The 25,464-nt window shown below is 35.6% G+C and overlaps 3 protein-coding genes across 12 annotated transcripts in view; 2 read left to right on the top strand and 1 right to left on the bottom strand.

The window, feature by feature from the left end:
* The window catches only part of dlg4b (discs, large homolog 4b (Drosophila)), a 70,805-nt gene extending 67,503 nt beyond the window's left edge, over positions 1-3,302 (bottom strand). For 2 of the 6 annotated variants that reach the window (XM_049463191.1, XM_049463190.1), the window contains exons 1-2: positions 3,083-3,301; positions 1,949-2,068 (exon numbers count right to left, since the gene is read on the bottom strand). In XM_049463191.1, the coding sequence (XP_049319148.1) occupies positions 1,949-2,068; positions 3,083-3,101 (139 nt within the window). In that variant the 5' untranslated portion in view covers positions 3,102-3,301. Of the gene's footprint in view, positions 1-1,948; positions 2,069-3,082 lie in introns of all 6 variants that reach the window. The other 4 variants (XM_049463192.1, XM_049463196.1, XM_049463189.1 and 1 more) reach the window with 3 other exon arrangements.
* LOC103037426 (C-reactive protein) overlaps positions 1-25,266 on the top strand; it is a 190,755-nt gene extending 165,489 nt beyond the window's left edge. The window contains exons 1-4 of one of the 3 annotated variants that reach the window (XM_049463221.1): positions 18,643-18,879; positions 21,153-21,275; positions 21,393-21,517; positions 22,856-25,266. In XM_049463221.1, coding sequence (XP_049319178.1) covers positions 18,786-18,879; positions 21,153-21,275; positions 21,393-21,517; positions 22,856-23,134 — 621 coding nt within the window. In that variant the 5' untranslated portion in view covers positions 18,643-18,785 and the 3' untranslated portion in view covers positions 23,135-25,266. Of the gene's footprint in view, positions 1-18,220; positions 18,880-21,152; positions 21,518-22,515; positions 22,795-22,855 lie in introns of those variants that run through there. The other 2 variants (XM_049463220.1, XM_049463222.1) reach the window with 2 other exon arrangements.
* On the top strand, positions 4,584-18,540 carry LOC103040686 (serum amyloid P-component). 3 transcript variants are annotated; one of them, XM_049463210.1, is made up of 4 exons: positions 4,584-4,764; positions 6,621-6,747; positions 6,849-6,967; positions 16,848-16,890. In XM_049463210.1, exons 1-4 carry the CDS (start codon positions 4,671-4,673, stop codon positions 16,856-16,858), a joined length of 351 nt encoding a protein of 116 aa, XP_049319167.1. In that variant the 5' UTR covers positions 4,584-4,670; the 3' UTR covers positions 16,859-16,890. The 3 variants fall into 3 exon arrangements, with proteins under 3 accessions (XP_049319167.1, XP_022533218.2, XP_049319166.1); XM_022677497.2 differs by lacking the exon at positions 16,848-16,890 and adding an exon at positions 7,536-8,000 and having other exon boundaries at positions 6,621-6,967; XM_049463209.1 differs by lacking the exons at positions 6,621-6,747; positions 6,849-6,967 and adding an exon at positions 15,444-15,805 and having other exon boundaries at positions 4,607-4,764; positions 16,848-18,540.
* Positions 25,267-25,464: the final 198 nt, after the last annotated feature.

Here is a 25,464-nt window from a genome sequence, read left to right as displayed (position 1 = left end):
TTCAAGCACCCAATACAGTTAAAGCTATAGAGCTCTGCAGTTCAGCAACCTAGCTGCTGGCTAACTAGCTAACTTTAGTGTAGCTTGTTTAATACGGTAAACACACAGGCTACAGTCTGATTTACTCACCGCTGAACAGCAAAAGAGCTAGCACTGCATTTAGCAGCTAACTCTAACACTGCTCCAGCCTCGGTGCTGGAGAAACTTCACTTAAACTCCTTTATAATGCTGTACTTTGAGACTAAGTCAAGACCAAGACTAGGTCACACTAAATCAAAGTCTAGACTGAAACCAGAACACATTAAGTCAAAGACAAGACTGAGACCATTCCACTTTGAATACAAGACAAAAACACAGTGTCTGAATAGGACACATTGAATCAGAATAAATGCCAAGACATTGTAGTAGCTAAGTCGGTATCAAGACCACCAGGAGTACACACTGACTCCAATTCAAGACCAAGACCAGGATCAGGACATACTGATGCCCAGTTTAGACAGAGACAAAGACACATTGAATCAAATTTAAGACTGAAACCAGGACACACAGGAGTCTAAGACACCAAACACTTGTTCTATTCCTCCAGGAGTTCAGGAGTAATCTATGTATGTATTTTTGCTTTGTTCTGTGTATAATCCTGTGTATACTGTGTGTGTGAGAGAGGGTGTGTGAACTGAATCTGCTGCCAGAAGGGAATCCTGCACTACTGACTGACAGTACGCATTCTTCCCCAATGGCCAATAAGAACACACTACACTGCCAGGGCCCACCCCCTCAGAGAAGCGCGTCCTGTCAGAGAGCTGCCTAATCTGATGTGGTGATGTCACACTCCTAATCTCACAATCCAGATTACAGACTATATATAGGAAAGAGAGAATGAAGGAGAGAGAGGGAAAGGAGAGTAGGCGGAGAAAGAGAAAGAGAGAGAGAGGGCAGTCCTTTTGTGAAGTCTTTGTCCACAGCAGCATAAAAGGTTCATGACTATAGTCATAAATATTAATATTTCTTTAAATGTGATTTATGTGATACAGTGGTGTCTCAGTTATTGGTGTCAGACTATTTTATTACCTAGATCAAACACTTACTTAGATACTTTGATACTTACAATTAATTAACGTAATTCAGATTAATTGATTTCATCTTAGGCACTGCTTACACCTGGCATTAATGTGTGTTCTGGGTGATCTGTTCATAAGTGATCAGCAGACGAGGCATCAAAGCATCTCAATGCATCCCAACGGCAAACTGTGGAGTTAGTAGTTAAACACACTACATTAACAAGTTAATGGATAATCTAGCTGCACCACTACACTGCACCCTAACCCTTAACCTTACCCCAGCCCTGTCCCTAATCATAAAACAAAGCCTAACTCTAACTATAATCCAACACTTAACTCTAATATCAAACGAAAATCTAACCTTAAACTTCAGCCTAACCCTAAACCTCATCCAAAATCTCACCCCAACGCAATCCCTAATCATAAAACAAAGCCTAACCCTAACTTCAACCCAACACCTAACCTTAAACCTTAGCCTAACCATAATCTGACTTATCTGAATACAATACGTAACCCTAATCTCTCAATCTCAATCTAAACCTAAACCCATTGCAAAACCAAATCTCAAACCTCACACTAACAATAAGCTACAATGCAACAAAGCGGTACTAAACCTTACAAAGCAGTAGAGTGAGCTACAATATGCCATTACACTCTATGATATAAAACAGTGTTCCACCACAGTACAAACAATAAATTACATTTCACATGTGATACAGTGATACATGACACAGGATTGTACAATACAGAATAGGTTTACAATAGGCAACCAAATATCTAATATAATACAATAAAGTGCAATATAATATTTATTAATTAAACTATACACATCCTCACACACCTGAGAGAGAAGAGCTGCATGTTGGTGGGTGACTGTGTTTATTACTTACCCAGCAGAGCCTGGAAGAGGTCACTCTGAAAGATGTGCAGAAGATGCTCTGCTCTCCCCCTGAACCCCTCACCTGCTGCAGACTGACACGCCTCCATAGCCAACAGAGCACGCTCTGTATCTGCTCATATACACACACACACAAACACAAATCAGTTAAATCACACTTCACTGTACAGAGTCGAGAAGAAAAGGAAGAAGACATGGAAATAGAGAAGAGCATTGAAAAGAAGAGAAGAAAGACAAAAGGAAAGGATACATGAGAAGATGAGGAAATAGTGATTGAATAGAAGAAAAGAGAAAAGTATAAGAGGAAAAAGGTACAAAGAGAAAGGAGAAAAGAGAAGACAACATAAGATAAGAGAATAGAAGACACAAGACAATACAAAAAAAGAGAAGATAAAAGATTTTAAAAGAAAAGGCAAGGGAAAATAAAAAAGAGAAGAAAACAGAAGAAAGAGAAAAGGAAAGGAAAATGAGAAAAGACAATACATAAAAATACAAAAAAAGAGGAGAACAAGAAATAGAAGGGATAAATGAGAAAATGAGGAAACAGAGAAGAGAAAAAGAAAATAAAAAAAATTGAAAGAAGATGAAAAAAATTGAAAATGTAAGAAAAGAGAAAAGTTAAACAGGCAAAAGGATACAAAGAGAAGAGGAAAGGACATAGAGGAGAAAAGAGATGACAACACAAGAGAAGAGAAGAGAAGAGAAGAGAAGTAAAGGAAATAGAGAAGAGAATAGAAGACAATACAAGACAATACAAAAAAGAAAGAGAAAAGAAAAGTTCAAATGAGAAAAGAGGAAATAGAAAACGGAGAAGAGTAGAAATAAAAGCAAAACAGAAAAGAGAAAAGTAAGAGAGGCAAAAAGAAGCGAAGGGTAGAGGAAAGAATGGAAATAGAGGAGAAAAGGAAAGACAATAAAAAAGAAGATAAAAGTACAGAAAATAGAGAAGAGAATAGAAGACAATGCAAGAAAATACAAGAGAAGAGATGACAGACTGTCTATCACCAGGTCTCCATCCTAGCTCAGCTGCCTGTGTGTCACTATGTCTGTGAAACTGTGCTTTATATAGATTTATCCAAATCTATACAAGTCAGTACAATCAAACACACACACACACACCACTCACCTTCTCGTTTAAGAGGCATGTCCGTGTCCTGTTGTCTCCAGCGCTGTTTGATCCGTCCGGGCACAACTTAAACCTCTTTAGGGATTGTAGAGAGTGGGGATTTGCTGGGATTTGTAGTTCTTCTTTGGCAGAAAGAAACTACAGCAGTACTCTTAGCTCAGGGTGGATCCAAAACATTTAGTGCAAAAAGAAGATTAGAAGTAAAATAACAATAAACATTAGAACAAGATTTCAGATCTGGAGTTAATATTCTATAAATCCTTTACTCCTCCCAAAACAGATTCTAGTAATACAGAAATCAGGTTCTACAATTCTACAAGTAACAAAAGGTGCTATGTGAAATTGAGCACATTATTATTATTATTATTATTATTATTATTATTATTATTATTATTATTATTATTATTATTATTATTATTATTGATATAGGGGTTAATGCACATATAAAACATATTATATATTAACGCATATGTACAAATAAAATAATGAATAAAATAATATTTAATAAAAATTAAAAGGCCAGTCTGATTAAAAAATATTTAATAATAGAAAAAAAAGTTTATTGCTATATAAAGCAAATACTTTCTCACAGCGCTCAGCAGAAGACATAAAAGGCGCCTTTGTCACGTGCCAATCAGCAGCCTTCTTGTGAACTATAAGCCAATCACAGCGCAGGAGGCGGGGTTTATCGGAGTATAGAGGTGAAGAGTGGACTTACAGTGACATGCTGCCACCTCGTGGTCAGTCTGCAGCAGAACGTGAGGTACCGAAGCTCATTAAAGCACAGTTAAACGAGAATCCAAGGACAGAGCCACAGCCACAGTTCCACTGTTATAGTTTTACCCCAACAGTTTCAGGCCAGTGGTATTAAAGTCATATGTAGTAGGACAGCACGAGAGAGCATGTAAACAGCGGCTCTTAAGCAAAGGGTTTAATTATGGACTGTTGAATAATTTCAGGAAGGGATAACGTTATTATTATATTATAAATAAAATCACACTATTCCTCTTTATATACCCCACAATATTAAATTCTCTTTGTACACTTAAGTTAAAATCAAGAGAAACAAAGCAATATTTTGTGCTGACAATGACTATTTCATATTAAGTTTAAGCATGTTTTGGGTAAAGTTTTATTCTTGCAAATATAACCTAGTGTAATGTACGAAATTTAAAGTTAATTTAGAGAAATGTCGAGTTACATAGCTCGTTGTTAGCTAGATAAAACAACGTATTGCCTTAGGCCACACAATCTATAATCTTTAAGACATCCCAAGTTGCAAAAAATTATTTCAGGGAGTCCCCCATCCCTTGTCCAAAAAAGAAACCTCACACACCAAAGGCCAACAGAATATAATTTTTTGGCTATTTTTGGATGGATGGATGGATGGATGGATGGATACTTCCTCAAACACTTACTCCTGTAAGTGTTTGAGGAAGTGGACTGATGTAAGTGTAAACAGTCAGCCCCTCCCTCTGTAGTTTATTGTTTGTAGTAAGCCTGTTTCTACTTTCAGTTTCCTTTATTCAGAATCAACCCGTCGTCACTCTGATCTGCTCTCAGCACAGCTCTTCTCTTCAGCTGTAGAATGGCCCGGAGCTGGTTCTCTGTCTGCTTTCTGGCTCTGCTGAGCAGTGGGGTGGTTCCAGAAGGAGAAGAAACACCCTCATGGATAAGCGGAAGTAGGACTTTTGTGATTTTTCTCTTTTAGTAGTGAACGCCGTCTGTGGCTATCGCTTTGCTATGCTAGCTTGGCACAAAGCTATTTTGTCAAGCTAGAATAACAGGTGTTATTGCAGCTGTCAGTTCCCAGTTCATTTCAGTCTCTTACATTTGTAAAATTTTGTCAATAATTTTAGATCAAATGTAGAAAAATAGCATGTCTATAGCATTTGTCTTTATAAAGACAAATGAGGTGGAGACCCTTACAGCAATGCTACCCTTTCTGTCACACACACACACACATACAGATTCCCAGAAGTATTTATGGATTTATGGATTCCAAAATTGAACAAAAACATGTTTGTTACACGATTTTTTTCTCTTTCATTTAATTTTTATTAGTCACCCAGTGTCATTTAGTGATCCTATTTAAAAGAAATGTAAAAATGGCAAAAGATTAAACCCCTTGAACTTTTTCACATTTTGTCACCTTACAACCACAAACTTAAATGTATATTATAGAGATTTAAAGTGATATAGCAACACAAATTAGCACACAATTATAAAGTGAAATGAAAATAGAACATTGTTTTCAAAAGTTTTATAAAATAAAAATCTGGGTAAGTCATACCTGTCAAGTTTTAGATAAAAAAATAAGGGATATTTTCCTCCGTCCGCTTAAAGCCGTCCCACCAGCCCAACAAAGGTCCAGTATCCCTTACATTTTAAGACAGGTATACAAAAAATCTAAAATAACCACCTGTAAACCACTTACAGACTACAATTAGATTATGAGAATCTGATTGGCCTACCTTTGTTGACACTGAAATGTTGTGGACATTCCTTTTCTAGATATTTAAAAAAAGTTAAGATTGCATGTCTTTTTTGGGATAAATGTACTTTTATATGATATATTCTTTTATTTATTTAATGGATTTAAAATTTAACAAAGGGTGCACAAATTCTGTAAAACGACTGTTGGTGGCCTAAAAATAGTATCATGAGCAAAAAGGACATGGACCAGATATATTCCTTCAGTAAAAATTTGTCCTAAGGGGTCTACACAATTAAGGGTTGAAAGAGGAGTAAAATACGGTAGTTGCCAAAACGGGAGACTTGACATGTATGTGGTAAGTTGAACGATCTGTGTGTTTTGATTCAGAGACGTGTCTTTTTAACCAGCTATCAGAAACAATCTCATCACAGTGTTCATATGCAGGAACAGGGTTGAGAAACACTGCCCTAACCTGACTTCTGTTCATTAAGACCACAGTAAGACCACATGTCCTCAGTAAATAGAGGGATTCCAGGCAAATACAAATGTTTTTCCTCTGGGTTTTAAGAGAAGCAAGTCTGCAAAAACAAATAGGATATATGAGCAATTCTTAAAGACTATGAATATTGATTAGGCACCTTAAGACTAATAATTATTAATATTTCTTTTAATAATTTGTTTCAGCATGTCCTAAAAAGGTAAAAGAACGATTTTGAAACAAGTAAATTTCTTACATTATTACATTGGGACTTAAAAATCCAGTTTTGCATACTTTATTGAGGAATAGATTTACTGATGGAATACATCTGGTCCTCTAGTAAAACTCATGATTCTATTTTTTGGTCACCAACAGTCATTTTGCAGAATTTGTGCACCCTTTGTTCAATTTTAAATCAGTTGAATAAACAACTACACATTATAGTGTTAAACATTATATATCAGGACATTTTTTGTAAAAATAGAGAAATAAATGAAATAAAAATAATAATAATAATAATAATAATAGTGTGAAAAAAATATGATATTTTGACAAAATAGATTATAATAATTCATTAAGATTGGAGATGAATAATGTATGTTGTTTTTCCTCTTTCTGTACAGATCTGCAGGGAATGATGTTCAGTGTGATGAATGGTGGAAATGTCCGCTTCCACTCAGACAATCCCTCTAACTTCACCGGACTCACCGTCTGCCTGAGAGTGCTGACTGAACAGACCTTCAGTATTCAGTTAAATTTTATAAACCAAACTCATTTTGTGAGATTAGATGATAACATCTTATATGTGAATGGCCGCAGTGTGAGCTTTTACCGGTTCTTTATGGTGCCAGTGTATCAGGAGCATTGGCCGTGGAAGAACAGGTGCTTAACATGGGAGTCCAGCACTGGGATGGCCCAGCTGTGGTCCGATGGGAAGATGAGCGTCCGCAAAGGCATCGCCAGAGGACAGGTGATGACCCGTTCCTGCTGTTAGACTTTCGGTTAGAGTGGTTAGACTTTCACTGTAGTGTTTATTGTGCTGTAAATAATTTATTAATCACTCATTCAGAACGCAGTTTGGCTCAGTAATACCTTATTATTGTTTTATTAAATCAGAGAAAATATAAAACTCAAGCAAATGTGTGTCGTTGTTCAGAATAAGAGCTTCCAAAGGCGGTGACTAAATTCACATGTATCGGAGGAGGCATGTGCTAGTCTTCACCCTCCGGTGTTTTAGCATCACTAGTGATAAGGGAATCCTAATGAGTGGGTTGGGTAATTGGCCTTGTAAATTGGGGAGAAAAAAAAGATAAAAATTAGATAGAGGAGACAAGTCCATGGTCTTGTGGAAAGTGATAAAATAAAATACAATAAAATAAAAGGCATTGGTTGGCACAAAATGAACACAAATACTGTGAAATAAAATAAAAACTATATATATATATATATATATATATATATATATATATATATATATATATATATATATATATATATATATATAAAACTCTGTACTTCTTTCTCTCTTTTCTTTGCAGGTGTTTTCTGACCTGGATGAATTATTATTTGATCAGTTTGTGGGACAAGTGTCTGACATCTACGTTTGGGACAGGGCTCTAGGTCCTCAAGATCTCTATAATTTTCTCTATTACCATTACTACTTACCGTCTGGGAACATTCTGGACTGGCATCAGATTCAGTACAACACCTCCGGCTACGCTGTCCTCGAGCCCACCTTTGTTAAGCCATATTCTGTGAAATCCACCAGGCAGAAGAAGCAAAAAAAAGGTCAAGGGCTGAGAAGAAGAGTCCACAAAGAAAGAATAAAGAAGAAGATAAATCTACAGTAGTCACACCGTCCAGCTTTTCATGATAAGACTGAATTTCACCTAGTCTTATATAAATATAAGCAAATAGTTTAGTTGCACGCCAGTCGCTTTCTTGATAATTTAAAAAAGCTGTGGCAAAATAAAATATACATAGTTTACATAAAATATACATTATATATATATATATATATATATATATATATATATATATATATATATATGGTATAAATGTTTCCATGTTCCATTTTGTTTGCTGAATAGTTGTCATTCAGACAGACTAAAACCATCAACAGGAAATTTGCTACAGCCAAAAACAGTGGTTTAGTCTGGACCCTGCAGCTTTGCTGTGTCCACATAATGTCACTGATGCAGAACACCACTTATTAATTTACAAAAAAGTCCTAGGAAAAAAACAGATGTAGTGGAACCTTTACACCAAGATGCATTTATTGCCTAAATCAAGCTAAAAATGACACTGTTTTCTTAAATGTTTATTCTTTCTTTTACTTTGTTCCTGTTGCGCATATGCTATGTTAAATTTCCCCTCTCCTCAAGAGCACCATTAGTGTGGTAAGCACTGATTTGCAGATATTTGTGGACATTAACAGAGTAGGATTTACCCACACAAACTTCAAAACATTGGCTTCATAAAAAAAAAAATCAATAAATAAAAGATTTTCGCCCTTGTGAACACACCAAGTTTCCTTGGTTCCATGAACTTAACAAAAAACCTTTTTTCACCTATAAAAATTGGACTTGGTGTAAAAGATCTTTAATATTAATTTGCCCATGGTTATAATTTCTACGCAAAGCGGTTTTATATTGTACAGAATATAGGTTCTTTGACTCATAACAATAAGTAGATTTTTTTAGGAACTATTTAAGCAACAAGCACATTTACACTATCACTGTTTATTAAAAGATTTTGAGTAAAACAGGATGAGAAAATGGTTTGGTTATAAACACTGCGCCAGTTAAAATAGTTCAATAGCTGCTCTGCTTTAGCTGCACTGTAAGCTCTTTATTATCAGCTATTTCAGTCAAAATTGTGGAAATCTAAGCTTACTGTAAATAAACAGTAGTGCTTTACTCACCACACTAAACGTTTTTTAGGAGAGAAATCTGAAAAGAATTAAACGTTTGACTGAAAGAATTAAAGTTTTGTTTACTTCCTGCGAAATTACAAGAGTCCACCTTACATTCGGCTTAAAATACCCTATATTAACTGGAAAATATTCACACTTAAGCTTTTATTTTAATAATAACAACTCTTAACCTGATATTGGTGGCTGATAATGTGTGTAATAATTTTCGAATCGCTTAGCTTATCTGTTTGTGGGACCGTGTCTTTGTCTGCGCCACCTTTCGGAGACATGGTGTCGATGGGATCCAGTGACTCCCAGTGGTGTTTAATGATATCGCATTTGGCTTGTAAGCGCTGAATTGTTGCTAGTTTACCTGTATATGGTGGAGTAATACATGGAGAGCTTCGGTTACAGTGCATTATCAGCTAATAATGTCACTCATAAAACGCCTCTCAGCCAATTACATTGCAGGGTCGGAACTAACAGTGGTATAATAAGCTATAAAGAACATTTTTCCTTCTTATGTATGTGAAGAATGATTTAAACAGGCAAATAACCATTTAAGCATCCAAACTATAATCATGTTTTTTATCAAATGCCAGCTTTCTCTAATTTTGTCCACCCTGTCGAGCAGCCTGCCATAACAGGGTGGACGCATACGTTTCAGGAAATTAAAAGTGAAAATAAAAAGTGATTAAGTTGGGAAAATATGTTGGTGTAGTCTGAAGTTTAAATATGAAAACAATATCAAAACAAAGAACACATTTTAAGTCCTTAAAACCTGTTAGAGCCATAAATAAGATTTTATATTTGTTTTATTAGTTTTTGAGTATTTTTGTAATATTTGAGTTATTTCATGTAGGTAATCCTAATGTCAGTGTAATTGAACAGTAAATTTAATACAGGACTCTTATTTTGATAGTGAGCAAAATGATGCTCTTGAGCTGGTAGAGCACTAGCTGATTTAGTGAAGGATTGGAGAGCACGGATTCACACAGTTTTTTGACCGTGCTTACTGTGTTTGGAATTATTGAAAGGAAACTGTAAAAAAGAAGATTTTTGATTTACATTTTTCTTATATAAAGACTCTTTTTTTGTTGAACTCACAGTTTCACGCGTCCATTACTATTCTGAGTGCTCTTAAATCCTGAATGGCAAAGATACTGGATCTGCTGCCATAACAAAACCTTAAGTTATTGTTAGTTCCAAAAATTATTCATAAATGAAGTCTTATACATAGTGCTGGGCGATATAACGATATCGATTTGTTTCGCGATAATTTTTCCCTCGATGACGATGATAAGCCTGTGCAATAGAATTCGATAAACATTCATTTCCATTTCCGTCTAAGTGGCGCAGCAAACAACGAAAACACAACGTGTAATCAATCCAGAAGACGCTGGAGCAAATTAATAAATAGTTAAGAAAATTGTAATAGTTATTCTCATGCATGCAACAAAAAACCCTAAAGAATAGTGGAGTATGGCCCGACACACGCAAACAACCATAGTGTTTGGACTTTGGGAATAAACGGCCGCACTGTTCAGCACGTTTTAAATAAATTTTAAGTAAATTTTAAGCACTAAATGTAATTAATTCAATTTATATTAGGACCTCGGGGCAGGTGCTGCAAAAATGTGTATGTGGGGCGCGGATTAAAGGAAGAGTTTTTTTTGCGGAGCGGTAACAGGACAAAAACACCTTAAGAATGATGTCTAAATGACTTTCCTCTAATCTAATATAATTTAACATGGTTTAAGGATATAAAATAATTTCTAAACAAACGAACTTTTTAATATTGAGCTTATGGCCCAAGTGCAAAAACACAAAATCATTTATCATTTAGATTATCTGCCTGAACGCGAGCCCGAACCCGAGCTTGAACGCCAGCCTGACTCAGGCGCTGCATGAACTCGGGCCGGTCGAGAACACCGCTTTCCTCTCAGATTAGGCGGAAGAAAATGGTCTTTTTTTTAATGTAACAAATCACACTGTGATTTTTGTGATATTTCCCCAATTACAGCTCAGCTGCGCGTTTAAAGCTCAACGCATGAATTAATCGGTGCGCTGTGCGCCGCGCGTGCTCGCGGGGGATTTGACGCGTCTGTCAAGCAAGTTAATGGACCGTTTTGGGGGCAGAGATTAAGAAGTACAGCAGGTACATCTCAGATTTGTAGTTTAATGCTCTACTAAATTACTGGCTTTAAAACTGGCTCATGATATGGTCGGTTCTGGCTGGATTTTTTCCTGCCTACAGGCTGCATTTGACGGAAAGCAGCTCCTCAGTCAGACAACAGTGTCAGCATACAAATCGTGTGCGTTTCCTACAGGACAAACCATTTAAAAGTGCAGATAAACTCATTAAAAAATCACACAGTGTCTGTCTGGCTTAAAATACTTTTAATAAGGTACAGCTTTTAAATTAATAAATCAACATTCATTAAAAATCCGTGAGAAGTTCTGTATGCTAAATGACAAGCTAAGCTAATAAGCTAATAACATTTAATAATAACAGAAAAATAGATATGAATTTGGAAAATAACCAACTAAAGTGAGCTCAAAATACAATAATAAATATAATCTAACGAATTTCAAAATATAAATTAGAAATATTGAACTTCAATATTAAATTCAACTTCAACTACAAAAAACGCAAGGACCGATAGAACATAACGAACAGAAAAAAATAAATTTGAAATTGGAAAAAAAGTTCAAAATGCTAAAAGAAATAAAACCTAACGAATTTCAGAATATAAAATCTAAATATTGCACTGCAGCAGTACAAAAGCCTAAGTGCTTAAACAAACAAACCAAAAAACAGCCTATCACAAATCATTTTTTGAGCCCGACCCAGCTGAGGAAAAGGTGGGAAATCTTTTTTTTTCCGGCTGGGTCTTGGAAAACTTTGTGGTGAATTAAAGGGGCCGAGTTGCAATTTTTGTTTTACTTTAATCAGTTTTTAATCCGTCTTTTTAAAAACAAATATTCCAATATTGGCTGCCAATCAGTGCCCAATATTCTGAGCTCAAAAAACGCTATTCGGGCCAGCCCTACTAATCTAATATAATTTAACATGGTTTAAGAATATAAAATAATTTCTAAACAAACGAAATATTTAATATTGAGCTTATAGCCCAAGTTTTTTTTTCAGTCATGGAAAATTGGAAAAAATTGGAAAAAAGCCCGAGTTCATGCAGCGCCTGAGTCAGGCTGACGTTCAAGCTCGGGTTCTGGCTCGCGTTCATGATTAATTTGTTTTTTTTAAAAACTAATATTGGAATATTCGCTACCAATTACTGCCAAATATCCGGAGCTCAAAAAATGCTATTCGGGCCAGCCCTAATAATTATGGAGATACAGAAAAAAATATTGTGATAAAACTTCCATCACTCCCTTATTCTCTCACTAATAAAAACAAACCTTTAAGTGTGACACAAAGTGATTTGATTTATATCGTGATACATATCGATATCGACTGATATGGAAAACTATATCGTGATAAGATTTTTTCCCATATCGCCCAGCTCTACTTATACATATGAAAAAGAAGTCCAAAGAATTCAAAATCCTAAGCTATTCATTGTCAAATAGCACACTTGTCTGATTATGACCCATATAATAATTAACGGTTGGATAATAATTATGATGTCATTGATTGAAAGTTTACTTGAACTTTACTTAGAAAATGGAAATACCCAAGATACATTTTTTTAAGCTATGCTCACTCGTAATAAGTAGTGAAATAGTACACGTACTTCCGGGCAGGGGGTGCCAAATTCGGCACTATAGTACCTAAATCTGTACCCCTGCCATGAAGAGGACCCCCTCTCAGCAGCACATACACACCACCTTCCCGATGAAAGCAGACATAATTGCTTTAACTAACTTTAAGTAGAAACATTTTTCATGGCATTGGTGCAGATTTCTGCACTCTCAAAATAAAAGTTTATTGTATAACAATTTTTGCTTTTTCTGCTGTGTCTTTTTTTTGTGGTTTGGGGGTGCGGTGTGGGAGGCAAATCCACCTATTTCTGATATTGGGTGGGACCAGTTCCTACATCAATGGTTACATTATTATTATACAATTAATGAAACTGAGGCTTTACAGAATGTCAGTGTCCCCACCTACTATCAAACGTTTTCCCTATATTTTGGAGAGAGGATTTGGCTTTGTTTGAATATAGAACACAGGTTTTTATTACACAGGTTTATTTTGTTTACAATTTTGTATTTTACAATAATAAACATAAAAGTTGCTTTTCAGTCCAGTAAAAAAATATATAATAAAAAAATATATAACAATATATATTTTAATATATATATATATTGTTTATATTTTGTATTTTACAATAATAAATATAAAAGTTGATTTTCATTCAAGTTAAAAATGATTATTATTGTTTACATTTTGTATTTTACAATAATAAACATAAAAGTTGCTTTTCAGTCCAGTAAAAATAAAAACATAGGCAAATATAAACAAGGGCTCCGGCAGCTGATGGCAAAACCACATTAACTTTAATATCTAAAATAATACTTTTAGTCTCTTAAAAAGCTGATGGAAAAAGGTGCTATCCTCCAAATACATGCCCTTAAGTAGATTATTGTTTTTACAAAGAAATTTGTTGCTTATTACTACCTTTCATATGTAAACAAAAAAAGAAATTTGTGAAATGGAAATAAGCCCAGACCCAGGTCTGCTGTTTGGAATGATCGGAGTAGGGGAGTGAAGAGGGGACAGTGACTTGCTGCCACCTCGTGGTCAGTCTGCAGCAGCACGTGAGGCACCAAAGCACATCAGAGCACAGTTAAATGAGAACCTAAGGAGAATCCATATCATACAGCCAAGGGCGTAGGAGCGGGTTTGATATTGGGGGGGACACATTTGCTAATATGAACCAAAGTTTATTTATAGCTGTGGTATTTAGCGTTATCTGGCTAATATATGAGTTTAAGCCGCGTGTTTCCAACGAGGCTGAAGTTGGTTTGATATTCGCAGCTCCAGATTCGTTTTATATTCGCAGCCTCGTATTCCCCGGCTGAAGTTGGTTTGATATTCGCAGCCAGGGGCGTAGCAGTAAATTCTGGGCCCTGTACACTCTCAATGTCAGTGGGCCCCTGTCCATGCCAGTACACAATGAACGTGGATTTTCATGGGCCCCTCTTTTTACTCGGGCCCTGTGTAGTCAGGTCCACTTTTCCCCCCACTACCACGCCCATGTTCGCAGCTACCGCTTCACTGAACCACCGTGACCTAAAAGGAGCGTTCACAAACACCCGCTGTTTATATTAAACACCTCACAAACCAACACTGAAGGAGATAGAATGAAGAAAAGCAGTACAGCTGTTTATTAAAAATGTAATTATATGTTATTAAATGTAATTTTATAAACACGACCTTTCATCACTTATTTTCTCCGGTTTTACTTGAATAAATTTGCTGTTCTAGTGTAATTCATTCATTTCCTGAGTAAAAAATATCTTAAATAGAGAATAGCCTCCCACTTTAAAGAACAACCTGGCATTAATCTGGCCTGAGCTAATTGTATACTGTAAAATATTTATTTTAATTACTGAATTTATAATTAATATGTAATAAAAAATCTTTAATAGAAGTGTATTTTAAAAGCCATTGCGCTCAAAAAAAAATATGAGGCAGATAATCCAGTGTGATTTTAAAGGATTTTTTTCGTCTTGGGCCAGACCAAATACACATGATATGAAGAGTTATATTATTCTTTTATACTTTTAAATGAACTGGCAACATAGCATAGCGAGCCATTTTGCACAAAAAAAATGTAAAGCTGATGTTCTAGTGTGATTTTGAAGGACTTTTTCATCTTGGGCCAGAACAAATACACATGATATGAAGAGTTCTATTCTTCCAATTTAAGGAAATCTTGGAATTAGCCTGGCTCGAGCTGAGTTTAGACTGTAAAATGAATTGGCAACATGGTATACGAGACATTTTGCACAAAAATAATGAATAATATCAAACCAACTTCAGCCTCGTGCCTTTTCAGCAGTTTAGCTAAAATAAATTGACTATATTTAACGGCCCTATTCTATAATAGGAACAACCTGATAAGTTGCTTTGAATAAGAGCGTCAGCCAATAACACCATAAATGTAAAATGGAAATGGAAATATATCTAATGGCTATATAGTCCAGTGATGCTCAGCATCTGGCTAGTGTTGTCCATGCAAACAGACAAGACACCTTGCAAAAAATCACAGCCATATTAGCCGAATTGTCGAATGAAAAGTAAAGTTGCTGTTTGGAGACACATGTTTTTATTGGACAGCGCTGGTATTCAGTGCTGGAGTGTATACCACAGGCAGCATTCTTTAGCTTTTATGAAAAATGGCAAAAGTCATGGGACACAATACTTGTTCCTGTCCAGGTGGCATTTGGCATGTCAGTGCATACATACATACACATTTCTGGGACACCAAAGATAACAATAATAATTTTAATTGTTTGAGTTTGGTCATCATTTATTAATGTTGTTTTTTTTCCTCTTTCTGTGCAGATCTGCAAGGAATGATGTTCAGTGTGATGAATGGTGGAAACGTCCGCTTTCGCTCAGACAATCCCTCTAACTTCACCGGACTCACCGTCTGCCTGAGAGTGCTGACGGAACAGCAGCACTACAGTGTTCAGCTCAATTTTAAAAACCAAACTAATTTTGTAAGGTTAGATGTGTATGATGTTAACTATGTATTGTATGTGAGTGACAGCAGTGTGAGGTTTGAGAAGTCTTTAATGGTCCTGGCGAATCAGGAGCGTTGGCCATGGAAGAACAGGTGCTTCACATGGGAGTCCAGCACTGGGATGGCCCAGCTGTGGTCTGATGGGAAAATGAGCGTCCGCAAAGGCATCGCCAGAGGACAGGTGATAACCCGTTCCTGCTGGTCTGAGTGTAATATTAGCGGTTAGACTTTCACTACTTTAGAATAAAAGAATGTAGTTTGACTCAGGAAGAGCTTATTATTGTTTTATTATCAGAGAAAATATATAACTCAGGAAATATGTGACCTATATGTCTATCCATGTGTCTATCCAAGAGTATGTGCTTCTGAAACAGTTAAACACAAACATCAAATTGATGCCTTATTGATAGAGGAGAAGAAATTAAAATCACGGCACATACTTTTATAGATAACCAATATTGAGGCATTTTAGTTGGAAATATGAGCCATGGACTATGTACTATGTCACCTACAGGTCTACAGGCCTAAATTAGCTGATGCTATGTGGCTAGTAGCTAACTTCTCCAAAATAGCTCAAACAATCATTACACTTGAAAAACTTAATGAAAATAAAGTTTTAAGGCTTAGACAAAAATAAATAAGTAAATAAATAAAATAAAATCTTATTCACTCACAACGGACGCACAAATTTAAAGGCACACAGTGAGACTCATTAAATAAAAGCTGTGTCATGCAAATACCTCTCTGAACCTCATTGTGCAGGATTCGCACAATGGACCCTGTTGGTGCAACAGGGTCCACCTAGTGACAGAGATAAGAACTACATGCAAAACACTAAACTACAGACCTATTGAAACTGGAGGGATGAAAACAAGCAAATGATCTTTTGTACATCTAGGATTGTGTGTGTATAAAAAAATGTATGTATGACTGTGCCCAGATATGGATTGGCACTCTGTCCTGGGTAAATGCTGTAGTGCTTACTATGATTTCTAGAAAGGTGCCATATATAAGTGTAGCATTCATTCATTCATACCATAATAATGCAGACATTTGTTTACAATAGGTTGCAGGTAAATGTTGTTCATGTAAACAAACTTAGTATTATTATTTTTTTTAATCTGATGAGCCTTTTCTTAAAAAGACCACATGTTAAAAAAGCAGAAAGCCACAAAAACGAACAAATCCAATTAAATCTAATACTGTACTTTTTCCCACTGCAGGTGTTTTCTAGCCTGGATGAATTACCGTTTTATGATTTTCGGGACAGGGTTCTAAATTCCAATGATCTCAATTGGTTTCTCTCTTACAATTACAACTTCCCATCTGGCAACATTCTGGACTGGAAACGGATTGAGTACAGTACCAGCGGATACACTGTCCTGGAGCCCATCTTTGGTGGACCATATTCTGTGAAAGCCACCAGAAAAATGGAGCAAAATGGTCAGGAGCTGTGAAGAAGAGGCCCTGCTCTTCGTGAGAATTTACATAGCTTGCTTCCATGTTATTTGAGTAATGGTCCTTCAGATGAACTAAAACCATGAACAGATAATTGTTTAACACGGTTTAATAAAGTGGTTTAGCTTGGACCCTTAGGCACACAGTGTAACTGATGCAAAATATAACTTTTCCAATAACATACTTTAACTCTTTGACAGTAGTAGAACATTTCTAATGCTATTACACTATTATGCTATTAAGCTATTAAAAAGAGTTTTCCTTGTATTTGAAGAATGATTTGAACACAAAAAGGACCATTTTAGCACCCTAATGTTTTTTTTTTTAAGTTATGATGGTATATATAAAACTAATGTTTTAATTAAGACCCAGTAGAACAATAGAACAATTAAGAACAGTAACAGATGGTGTTTAAAATAAATTCATATAAAGTGAAACAAGGCATAAATTAAGATCCAGGTTTGTGGGACAGCAGCAAAATATTACAATTATAGTAATATAAACAAAATAAATACTGCTTTTTTTACATTCATTATTCCTCCTGCAAAAAAACAGACCAAACTAGCATAAAACAGTTTAAATAAACATGGAATTATTGCTATATATATAATTATGAGTTTATTTGATTTTACCAAATTAAAAACCTCTGGAATGTAATCAAGAGGGAGACGGATGATCAAAGCCATCAAACCAAGCTGAACTGCTTGAATTTTTGCAGCAGGAATATAATAAAGTTATCCAAAAGCAGTGTGTAAGACTGGTGGAAGAGAACATGCCAAGATAAAAAACTGTGATTAAAAAGCAGGGGTATTCCACCAAATATTAATTTCTGAAATTTTATGAACATGAACTTGTTTACTTTGCATTATTTGAGGTCTGAAAGCTCTGCTTCTTTTTTGTTATTTCAGCCAATTTTCCTTTTTTTGCATAAAAAAGGCTCTAAATGACAATATTCTTATTTAAAAATTTGAAAGAAATGTTGTCAGTTGTTTATAGAATAAATCAACAATGTTCATTTTACTCAAACATATATCTAAAAATAGCAAAATCAGAGAAACTGATTCAGAGACTGAAGTGGTGTCTTAATCTTTTCCAGAGCTGTATATATACATGAAAGACAAGTGATCCAAGAGTAAAGTAACATGAGACATGTTGTACTTTAAAACAGTAACCATTTTTTTTTCTCTAACAGATCAGTAATCAGTTACGTAATCTGTGAAGGAATACATTTTAAAGCCTGGACTGCAACACTTGCTAAAGTGATATGACAAAATCAGAACTGACAAAAACCTGTTTTTGACAACTAATGATTTTTTTGTGTAGGTTCATAGTTTGTGTGGCCTATTATTTCACAGAATGTGTGTAGGTAGAACATTAATCATAATAAAACTAATATTAACTAAAAATTAATATTAATGGGACACAATATAAAATTAAACAAATAAATGTGTTGCCCTATTCCACTTGTTTTTACTGTTTTATTTAATACACACTGAGTTCAACAGTTTGGTGGGGAAATGGAGAACTAAAGCGGTTTTACTGAAAGTGGTGCTCTTTGAGGAGGTGGAGTGTTTGAGGAGGTGGAGTGATCTGTAAGTGTAGACAGCCATCCCCTCTCCTGCAGTTTATAGAGATAAGCCTGTTCCTAAGTTCCTTTATTTAGAATCAAACCGTTACTCTGACCTGTCCTCTTCAGCTGTAGAATGGCCTGGTCCTGGTTCTCTGTCTGCTTTCTGGCTCTGCTGAGCAGTGAGGTGGTTCCAGGAGAAGCTCAAACTCCCTCATGGATAAGCGGAAGTAAGGCTGGTGTGATCCTTCTTTCTTTTATTCTTTCTTTCTTTCCTTGTTTATGCAAAATCATTTATCTGTAGAGCAGCTCTAGACCAGAGCTAGAGAAGCTAACGTTAGCGACACAGGTGTAGTTTACCCTTTTTAAAGGTCCTCTATGGAAGTAAAACAGTGTCACCAGACTTTGAAATTTAAAAGCACTTGAATTTTTAGCACTGAATTATTTTACATTGAATTGTTGCATGTGATTTTTTTTGCCTCTGAATTAAACACTTGAATTTTTCAATATATCATTTTCACTTATTTTATTTTAATGTAAAAAAAAAAATCTTATTATTTATAAATAATTGATCTAGTGTTCGTGTTTGAAGCTCTTTCTGAAATGAACAGAGGAGCTTTATTTATTTAGTTTAACAAGGTATATCTGGATATCTATCTTAATTTAATATGTTTACAAACCACAGAGCAAACCCTGGTTAAAGTGATGATTTCTACACCGTTTAAGTGATATTACATGGCCACAGTGGTGAGGTAAATGCCCTGTTTTCAGCTGTTTTAAACTCACCTTCTCTAGAACAGCAGCGGAGCGGGCTGTGACTCGCGTTGAGCGGTTCTCTGCCATACTGTTGGCCGTGAGGCGCTAACTGTCACGTGATCTTCGGAGCGTGATGTGATTGGCTGGTTGTTGGCTCGATTGAAGACTGAATCGATTGCTCATCCTGCGTGTCCCGGATGTTGACAGTGAATTTTGAACGTTGTATTTTAGCAGTCGAATTTGACAGGTTGAATTTGAGCAACCTGAATTTATTTTAATTGAATTTTTAAAAAATTTTTGCTTTAGATTTTTTTTACATTAAAATAAAAAAAGTGAAAATGATATATTGAAAAATTCAAGTGTTTAATTCAGAGGCACAAAAAATCACATGCAACAATTCAATGTAAACTAATTCAGTGCTAAAAATTCAAGTGCTTTTAAATTTCAAAGTCTGGTGACACTGTTTTACTTCCATAGTCCTCCAGCACCAAGTTAATATTGCAGTTTCTCAATCAGCCAATGTCCACTGTGTTTAAATTGGAGTGAGAAAAGCTGTTGTTAAACCTGGGAGATGCTAGGCTAGAATTGCCTACTGGCATCAAATTAATAATATAGAAAGATAGAAAATATATAAATAATAATTGTTTAGTTTCGCAAGAGTAAAGAGCAGATTCATGTGATTAAATCTGAATAAAATGTTGAGATTTCTCTGCCCACAGTACTGTAGTTTTCACACTTTCTCAAAATTCGCCAGTGCGCCTTATAGTCCAGTGCGCCTTATGTATGAATTTTACCAGTCAGATTGTAAGGAGCAGTAAAGCCATTCTGCTGAAGTGCAGCGTTATACAGAAAGTTTCAGTAAGGTTTCTTCAGTACCAATGCTGGAGCAGTATTAGCATTAGCCGCAAACTGCGAGTATATCGGACTGCAGTCTGTGTGTTTACTGTGTTAAACCAAGCTACGTGGGAGGAACCGCTAGCTAATATCACCCTGGCTTACCAAAACACTCCGGGGTTCCTCAGCATAGGGACATGGGGCAGCATTAGCCACTAACTCTGGCAAGCCTTAGTGGAAATCTGCAAATCTAAGCTTACTGTGAATAAACAAATGAGCTTCACTCACCCAAATAAACAGTTTTCAGGAGAGAATTCTGTGTATATCATGTGCTCCTTTGACTTTAAAAGAAAATGTGTGTTTTTTTAAGAATTATAGTTTTATTTACTTAACTTAGCTTTACTGAATTAGAAGGAAAACATGGCGACACCCCTGTTCCTTACTATTGTTGCATAATGTGCCTTATAATCCAGTGTGTCTTGTGTATCAAAATAGACCAGAAAATAGACATTCATTGATAGTGCATCTATTTACTAATTGCTGTCTTTATACAGCAAAATTACCATACTAAAGACCTTTGCATCTAATGTAGATTTCTTCTCTGTTGCGATCTCACACACATACACTGTTGCTACACATATGCTATTACAAAGGTTAACAGAAGTATTCATGGATTGTAATAATTGACCAATGCATGGTTGTTACTTGATTTTTTTTCTTTTCACTGGTTTCATTTAGTGTATATCCTCAGATCAGTGCAAATTTCTTTAGCTTCCATGGTAAATAACAAAAGTCTTTGGACATGACACAAGTTTCTGTCCTATGACATTAGGCATGGCATTTTGTAAGTACAAACTGATAAGGAACTAGTGATAATAATAATCATTAATTCTGTTTTCCTCTTTCTGTGCAGATCTGCAGGGAATGATGTTCAGTGTGATGAACGGTGGAAATGTTCGTTTCCGCTCAGACAATCCCGCTAACATCACTGGACTCACTGTCTGCCTCAGAGTGCTGACTAAACAGCAGAGCTACGGTATTCAGCTCACGTTGGAAAACCAAACTGATTTTGTGAGATTAGATGGTTTTCCTAATAGTATGCACAGATTGTATGTGAGTGGAAGCAGTGTGAGCTTTGACTGGTACTTTTCAGTTGCATCTTATGTGGAGCGTTGGCCGTGGAAGAACAGGTGCTTCACCTGGGAGTCCAGCAGTGGGATGGCCCAGCTATGGCTTGACGGAACCATGAGTGTCCGCAAAGGCGTCGCCAGAGGACAGGTGATGACCAGTGTGCACAAAGTGTTCTGAATATGTCAGCAAATAGATTTACACTACTTTTGATTAAGAGTCTAACGAAATGAAAATTATGTTATTAATAAGCCATTGATTACCCATTCAGAGTGAAGTTTGGATTGGTAAGAGAGTTTACACAGTAGGGACCAGACTCGCCTATTCATTTGGCAGACCCGCCCCCTTCTCCCAGTCCACACGTTTTCAGACTGCCTTTATGAATTTTATAGTCCAGTCTTTTTTTCAATGGATTTTCCATTGGATACTTAGTTTGTCCAATACTTGTACTTTTATAATAGTAAAAATGAATTGTATGTATTTTATTATCAAACCATGTATGTTACCATACTGGGCTCTACTCTGTTTGCCATTGGAATTTACTAAATCTACTATAGTCCAGTTTAATCTGCCTTTTCACAATGTATAAGAATAACGTTTTAAAAATAAAAATTATGCCTGTATTAGCACAGGAAAAATTTACTTTTGGATTTAGACACTGGAGATTGAAAGACATAATTAAAAATTATAAGTTTCTTTGACTTTACCAAACTGAAAACCAAACTGAAGATGGATGAACACAAGCCATCAAACCAAGCTGAACTGCTTGATTTTTTTGCACCAGGAGTGGCATAAAGTTATCCAAAAGCATTGTGTAAGACTGGTGGAGGAGAACATGCCAAGATGCATAAAAACTGTGATTAAAAACCAGGGTTATTCCAGCAAATATTGATTTCTGGACTCTTAAAACTTTATTAATATGAACTTGGTTTCTTTGCATTATTTGAGGTCTGAAAAGCTCTGCATCTTTTTTGTTATTTCTCATTTTCTGCAAATAAATGCTCTAAATGACAATAATTTTATTTGGAATTTGGGAGACATGTTGTCCGTAGTTTATAGAATAAAACAATAATGTTAATTTTACTCAAAAATATACCTATAAAGAGTAAAATCATAGAAACTGAAGTGGTCTCTTAATTTTTTTCCAGAGCTGTATTAGAGGAGAAAAATTAGATGGAAAATGGACTATTTGTGACTGAGACATAAAGGGATGGACAAAGCTTCACATCAAACTGCAACCGAAAAACAAAGGCAAAAGACCCAACGTGGTTTACTTTTAAGAGACATTGCACTGTCCAACATTTCTAAAGTTGTTTAATCAGATCAAGTAAATGCAGTGAGGAAAACCTTATTAGTAGAAAAGAGATGATTAAAAACAGAAAAAACATTGTGATAAAAAACAGTATGAGTCACAAAATAAACAAAACAACATTAAAACAAGCATATAATACACTGTTTGTCTCTTTCTCTGTCTATTTTCTACTGCAGGTGTTTTCTGGTCAGGTTGAGTTATCCTTGTATCAGTTTGAAGGGCAGTTGTCTGACGTCTACGTTTGGGACAGGGCTCTATCTGTTCAAGAGCTCTTTAATTTCCTCTATTACAATTACAACTTCCCACCCAGCAGCATTCTGAACTGGCAATGGATCCAATACAGCACCAGTGGCTACACAGTCCTGGAGCCCAAACTCGTCAGACCATCTTCTGTGAAAACCCACAGACGCAAGAAGCAAAAAAAGGACCAGGCACTGAGAAGAAGAATCTTCTAAAGGAAGATTCAAGAAGATCAAGCTACAGTGATTCCACTGCTCGTCCAGCTTGTCATGATAAAACTGAATTTCTTCTAGTTTTCTAGCAAATATGAGCCAATAATTTACTGCATACCAGTGGCTTTCATAATATCACCTGATTTAACCGTTGTAACTTCACTCTACTGACTGCTGAACAACTTTAACTTTGACTAATAGAAACAGTTAATCACATTTAACATTTCTTTGCAAGATTTATATGTTATAAACTATTCTCAGAGCCGATGTATGTATGTCTGTCTGGCAACAACATGAGATTTTTTTAGATGGTTTCTCTAATTGCAACATCCCAGGTGATCTCAGATAAACTTCTCTGTTTCAGATATATTTTTATTATCTCTTCCTTATTCTTGCAAGTTTCTGTTCCTTTTTGCAAGGCAAGATCAGGACAGTTTCAGTTTCAAGAATGGAATGGTCTTTAAACTCTGTTCTCTATAAACCCTAGACTAGGAGGTCAATTTTTGGGCACATGTTGTATGAATAAGCAGAATTAGACGGATGATAACACCATATGTGGCTTATTTTAGAATGTTCTTCTCCATCCAGAAGGGGGTATAAAGATATCTGTAAAATAGATGAAAGCCAGAACTCTCATATTTCTGTATTTTTCTTTATGTCCTAACACTTTATGTATATCTCTTTGTCATTAATCTTTCCAATAAATGTATTTTTTTTTCTTAAAATGACGAGGTGGCTCAACTTTTAATCACAAATTTCAACCGCAACTCAGTGTCCAATTTCCAGCACATTTTTCTTTAGACAGATTAAAACCATAAAACAGATAATTAGCTAATACAGTCTAATACAGCAGTCCAGTCTCGACCCCTCTGTCTTGCCCAATCCACACAGTGTCACTGATGCAAAACACAACTTATACGCTAACACACTGAAGGCCCTTTCACACCAAGTACATGGAAAAAATAGATGTAGTTTTTAATATAGTGGATCCTTCACACCGATGTTGATGCGTCAGTACCCTTTGTGCTTCGTAAATGGAGCTAGAAACTCCATTGTTCTCATAAATTTCCATTCATGTAACATCAGCGTTATATTACAGTTATAGTACTATAAGCAATCAACTGCTGAGATATTACATACTTCATGTTCACATTTTCCATTCCACTTTTAAAAGGTGCATATGTGCTTTAAACCTGTGGTACATTGTAAGAGCTTTATTAGTTTTATTGTAAGATTATTAGACAATTTTACACTGTGCAGACGTAACAAAAAGTCCACATGAAAACAATCCCGGATTCTTATTTGAATAATCTCTTTCACCTTAAAAGCTGAAGACAATGCATTTTTAGCTTCAGGTGGAACTAAGCCTCCAGATATGAAAAAGGCTAAAAGATGGGAGAAGGAACTTGGTGATGTATAGGTTTAGGGGCGGGGCAGGAGAGAACTGATTGACTGAGTTGCAGCAGCAGCAGTGTGCCTCTTATAGCGGTGAGACCCAGATGTCTAGATTATGGTTTGGGTGACCCATATGTAACAGTGTTAAAAGTATATATAAATAGTTCAATGAAATTACTGCAGATGAGTTCAGCATCACCTGCTGGTCAAAGGCTGCCAGTTTTTAGTATAAAAGGAATGCTTGTTGGGAGACCCCCAGCAGTCTGAGATATCCCTGCTGTGTGTTGTCTCTCTGCAGAGCTCCAGTAAAAATCACTAAAATAACAGAATAAGTACTCAACGCCAGTATATTTTAAAATTTGACAGCTCTAAACGACTATATAATGATTGTGCATGTGTTAGTTACATGTATTAAGTCGTTTTTGTGTGCCAATTAGCTAGCTGATTTAGCTAGCCGTTTTAGCTAATTAATTAGCTAGCTAATTTCTGTTTAGGCTGGCTAAGCTGACCAGAAACTGATCTAATGTGTTATGTGAATGCTGAACTCGTTGCAGGTGGGTTTAATTCTATAATTCTTGTTACTCCTTAAGTTAAATATTTGAGGAATTATAAAATGTGCTTTAGCTTGAGCCCAGCTCTGCTAGGTGTGTTATATCTGGTGCAACCTCAAGGTGGCAGTATTGTATCTTTTTTTTTATGTTTTTACTGTGAAAATCTACAAAATAAATGAAGTGATTCGAGTAACTGTAGTATGATTTTATAAGAAGGTTTTTATTCCAATTTCTATTTTATTATATATTAAGGATAAAGTTAATTAAGTTAGATTGATATAATGTATACTAATTATGAGAATACTGTTATAATATTTAATACTTCATAATAATAATAATATAATTACGTAAATAGACACCAGTATAAATGTTTAGCTGCCTAATTAA

The sequence above is a fragment of the Astyanax mexicanus genome, chromosome 13, assembly GCF_023375975.1.
Source record: "Astyanax mexicanus isolate ESR-SI-001 chromosome 13, AstMex3_surface, whole genome shotgun sequence".
Lineage (NCBI taxonomy): Eukaryota > Metazoa > Chordata > Actinopteri > Characiformes > Acestrorhamphidae > Astyanax > Astyanax mexicanus.
Note: the sequence above shows the minus strand (reverse complement) of the source record. Positions and strands in the feature narration are given on the sequence as shown.

What these genes read in the sequence shown, in the direction of transcription:
- LOC103040686 (XM_022677497.2), top strand. Translation starts at nt 4,671, where the DNA reads ATGGCCCGGAGCTGGTTCTCTGTCTGCTTTCTGGCTCTGCTGAGCAGT. An exon ending in ACCCTCATGGATAAGCGGAA is followed by an intron (nt 4,765 to 6,620) that starts GTAGGACTTTTG and finishes CTTTCTGTACAG; the next exon opens with ATCTGCAGGGAATGATGTTC. An exon ending in AAGGCATCGCCAGAGGACAG is followed by an intron (nt 6,968 to 7,535) that starts GTGATGACCCGT and finishes TTTTCTTTGCAG; the next exon opens with GTGTTTTCTGACCTGGATGA.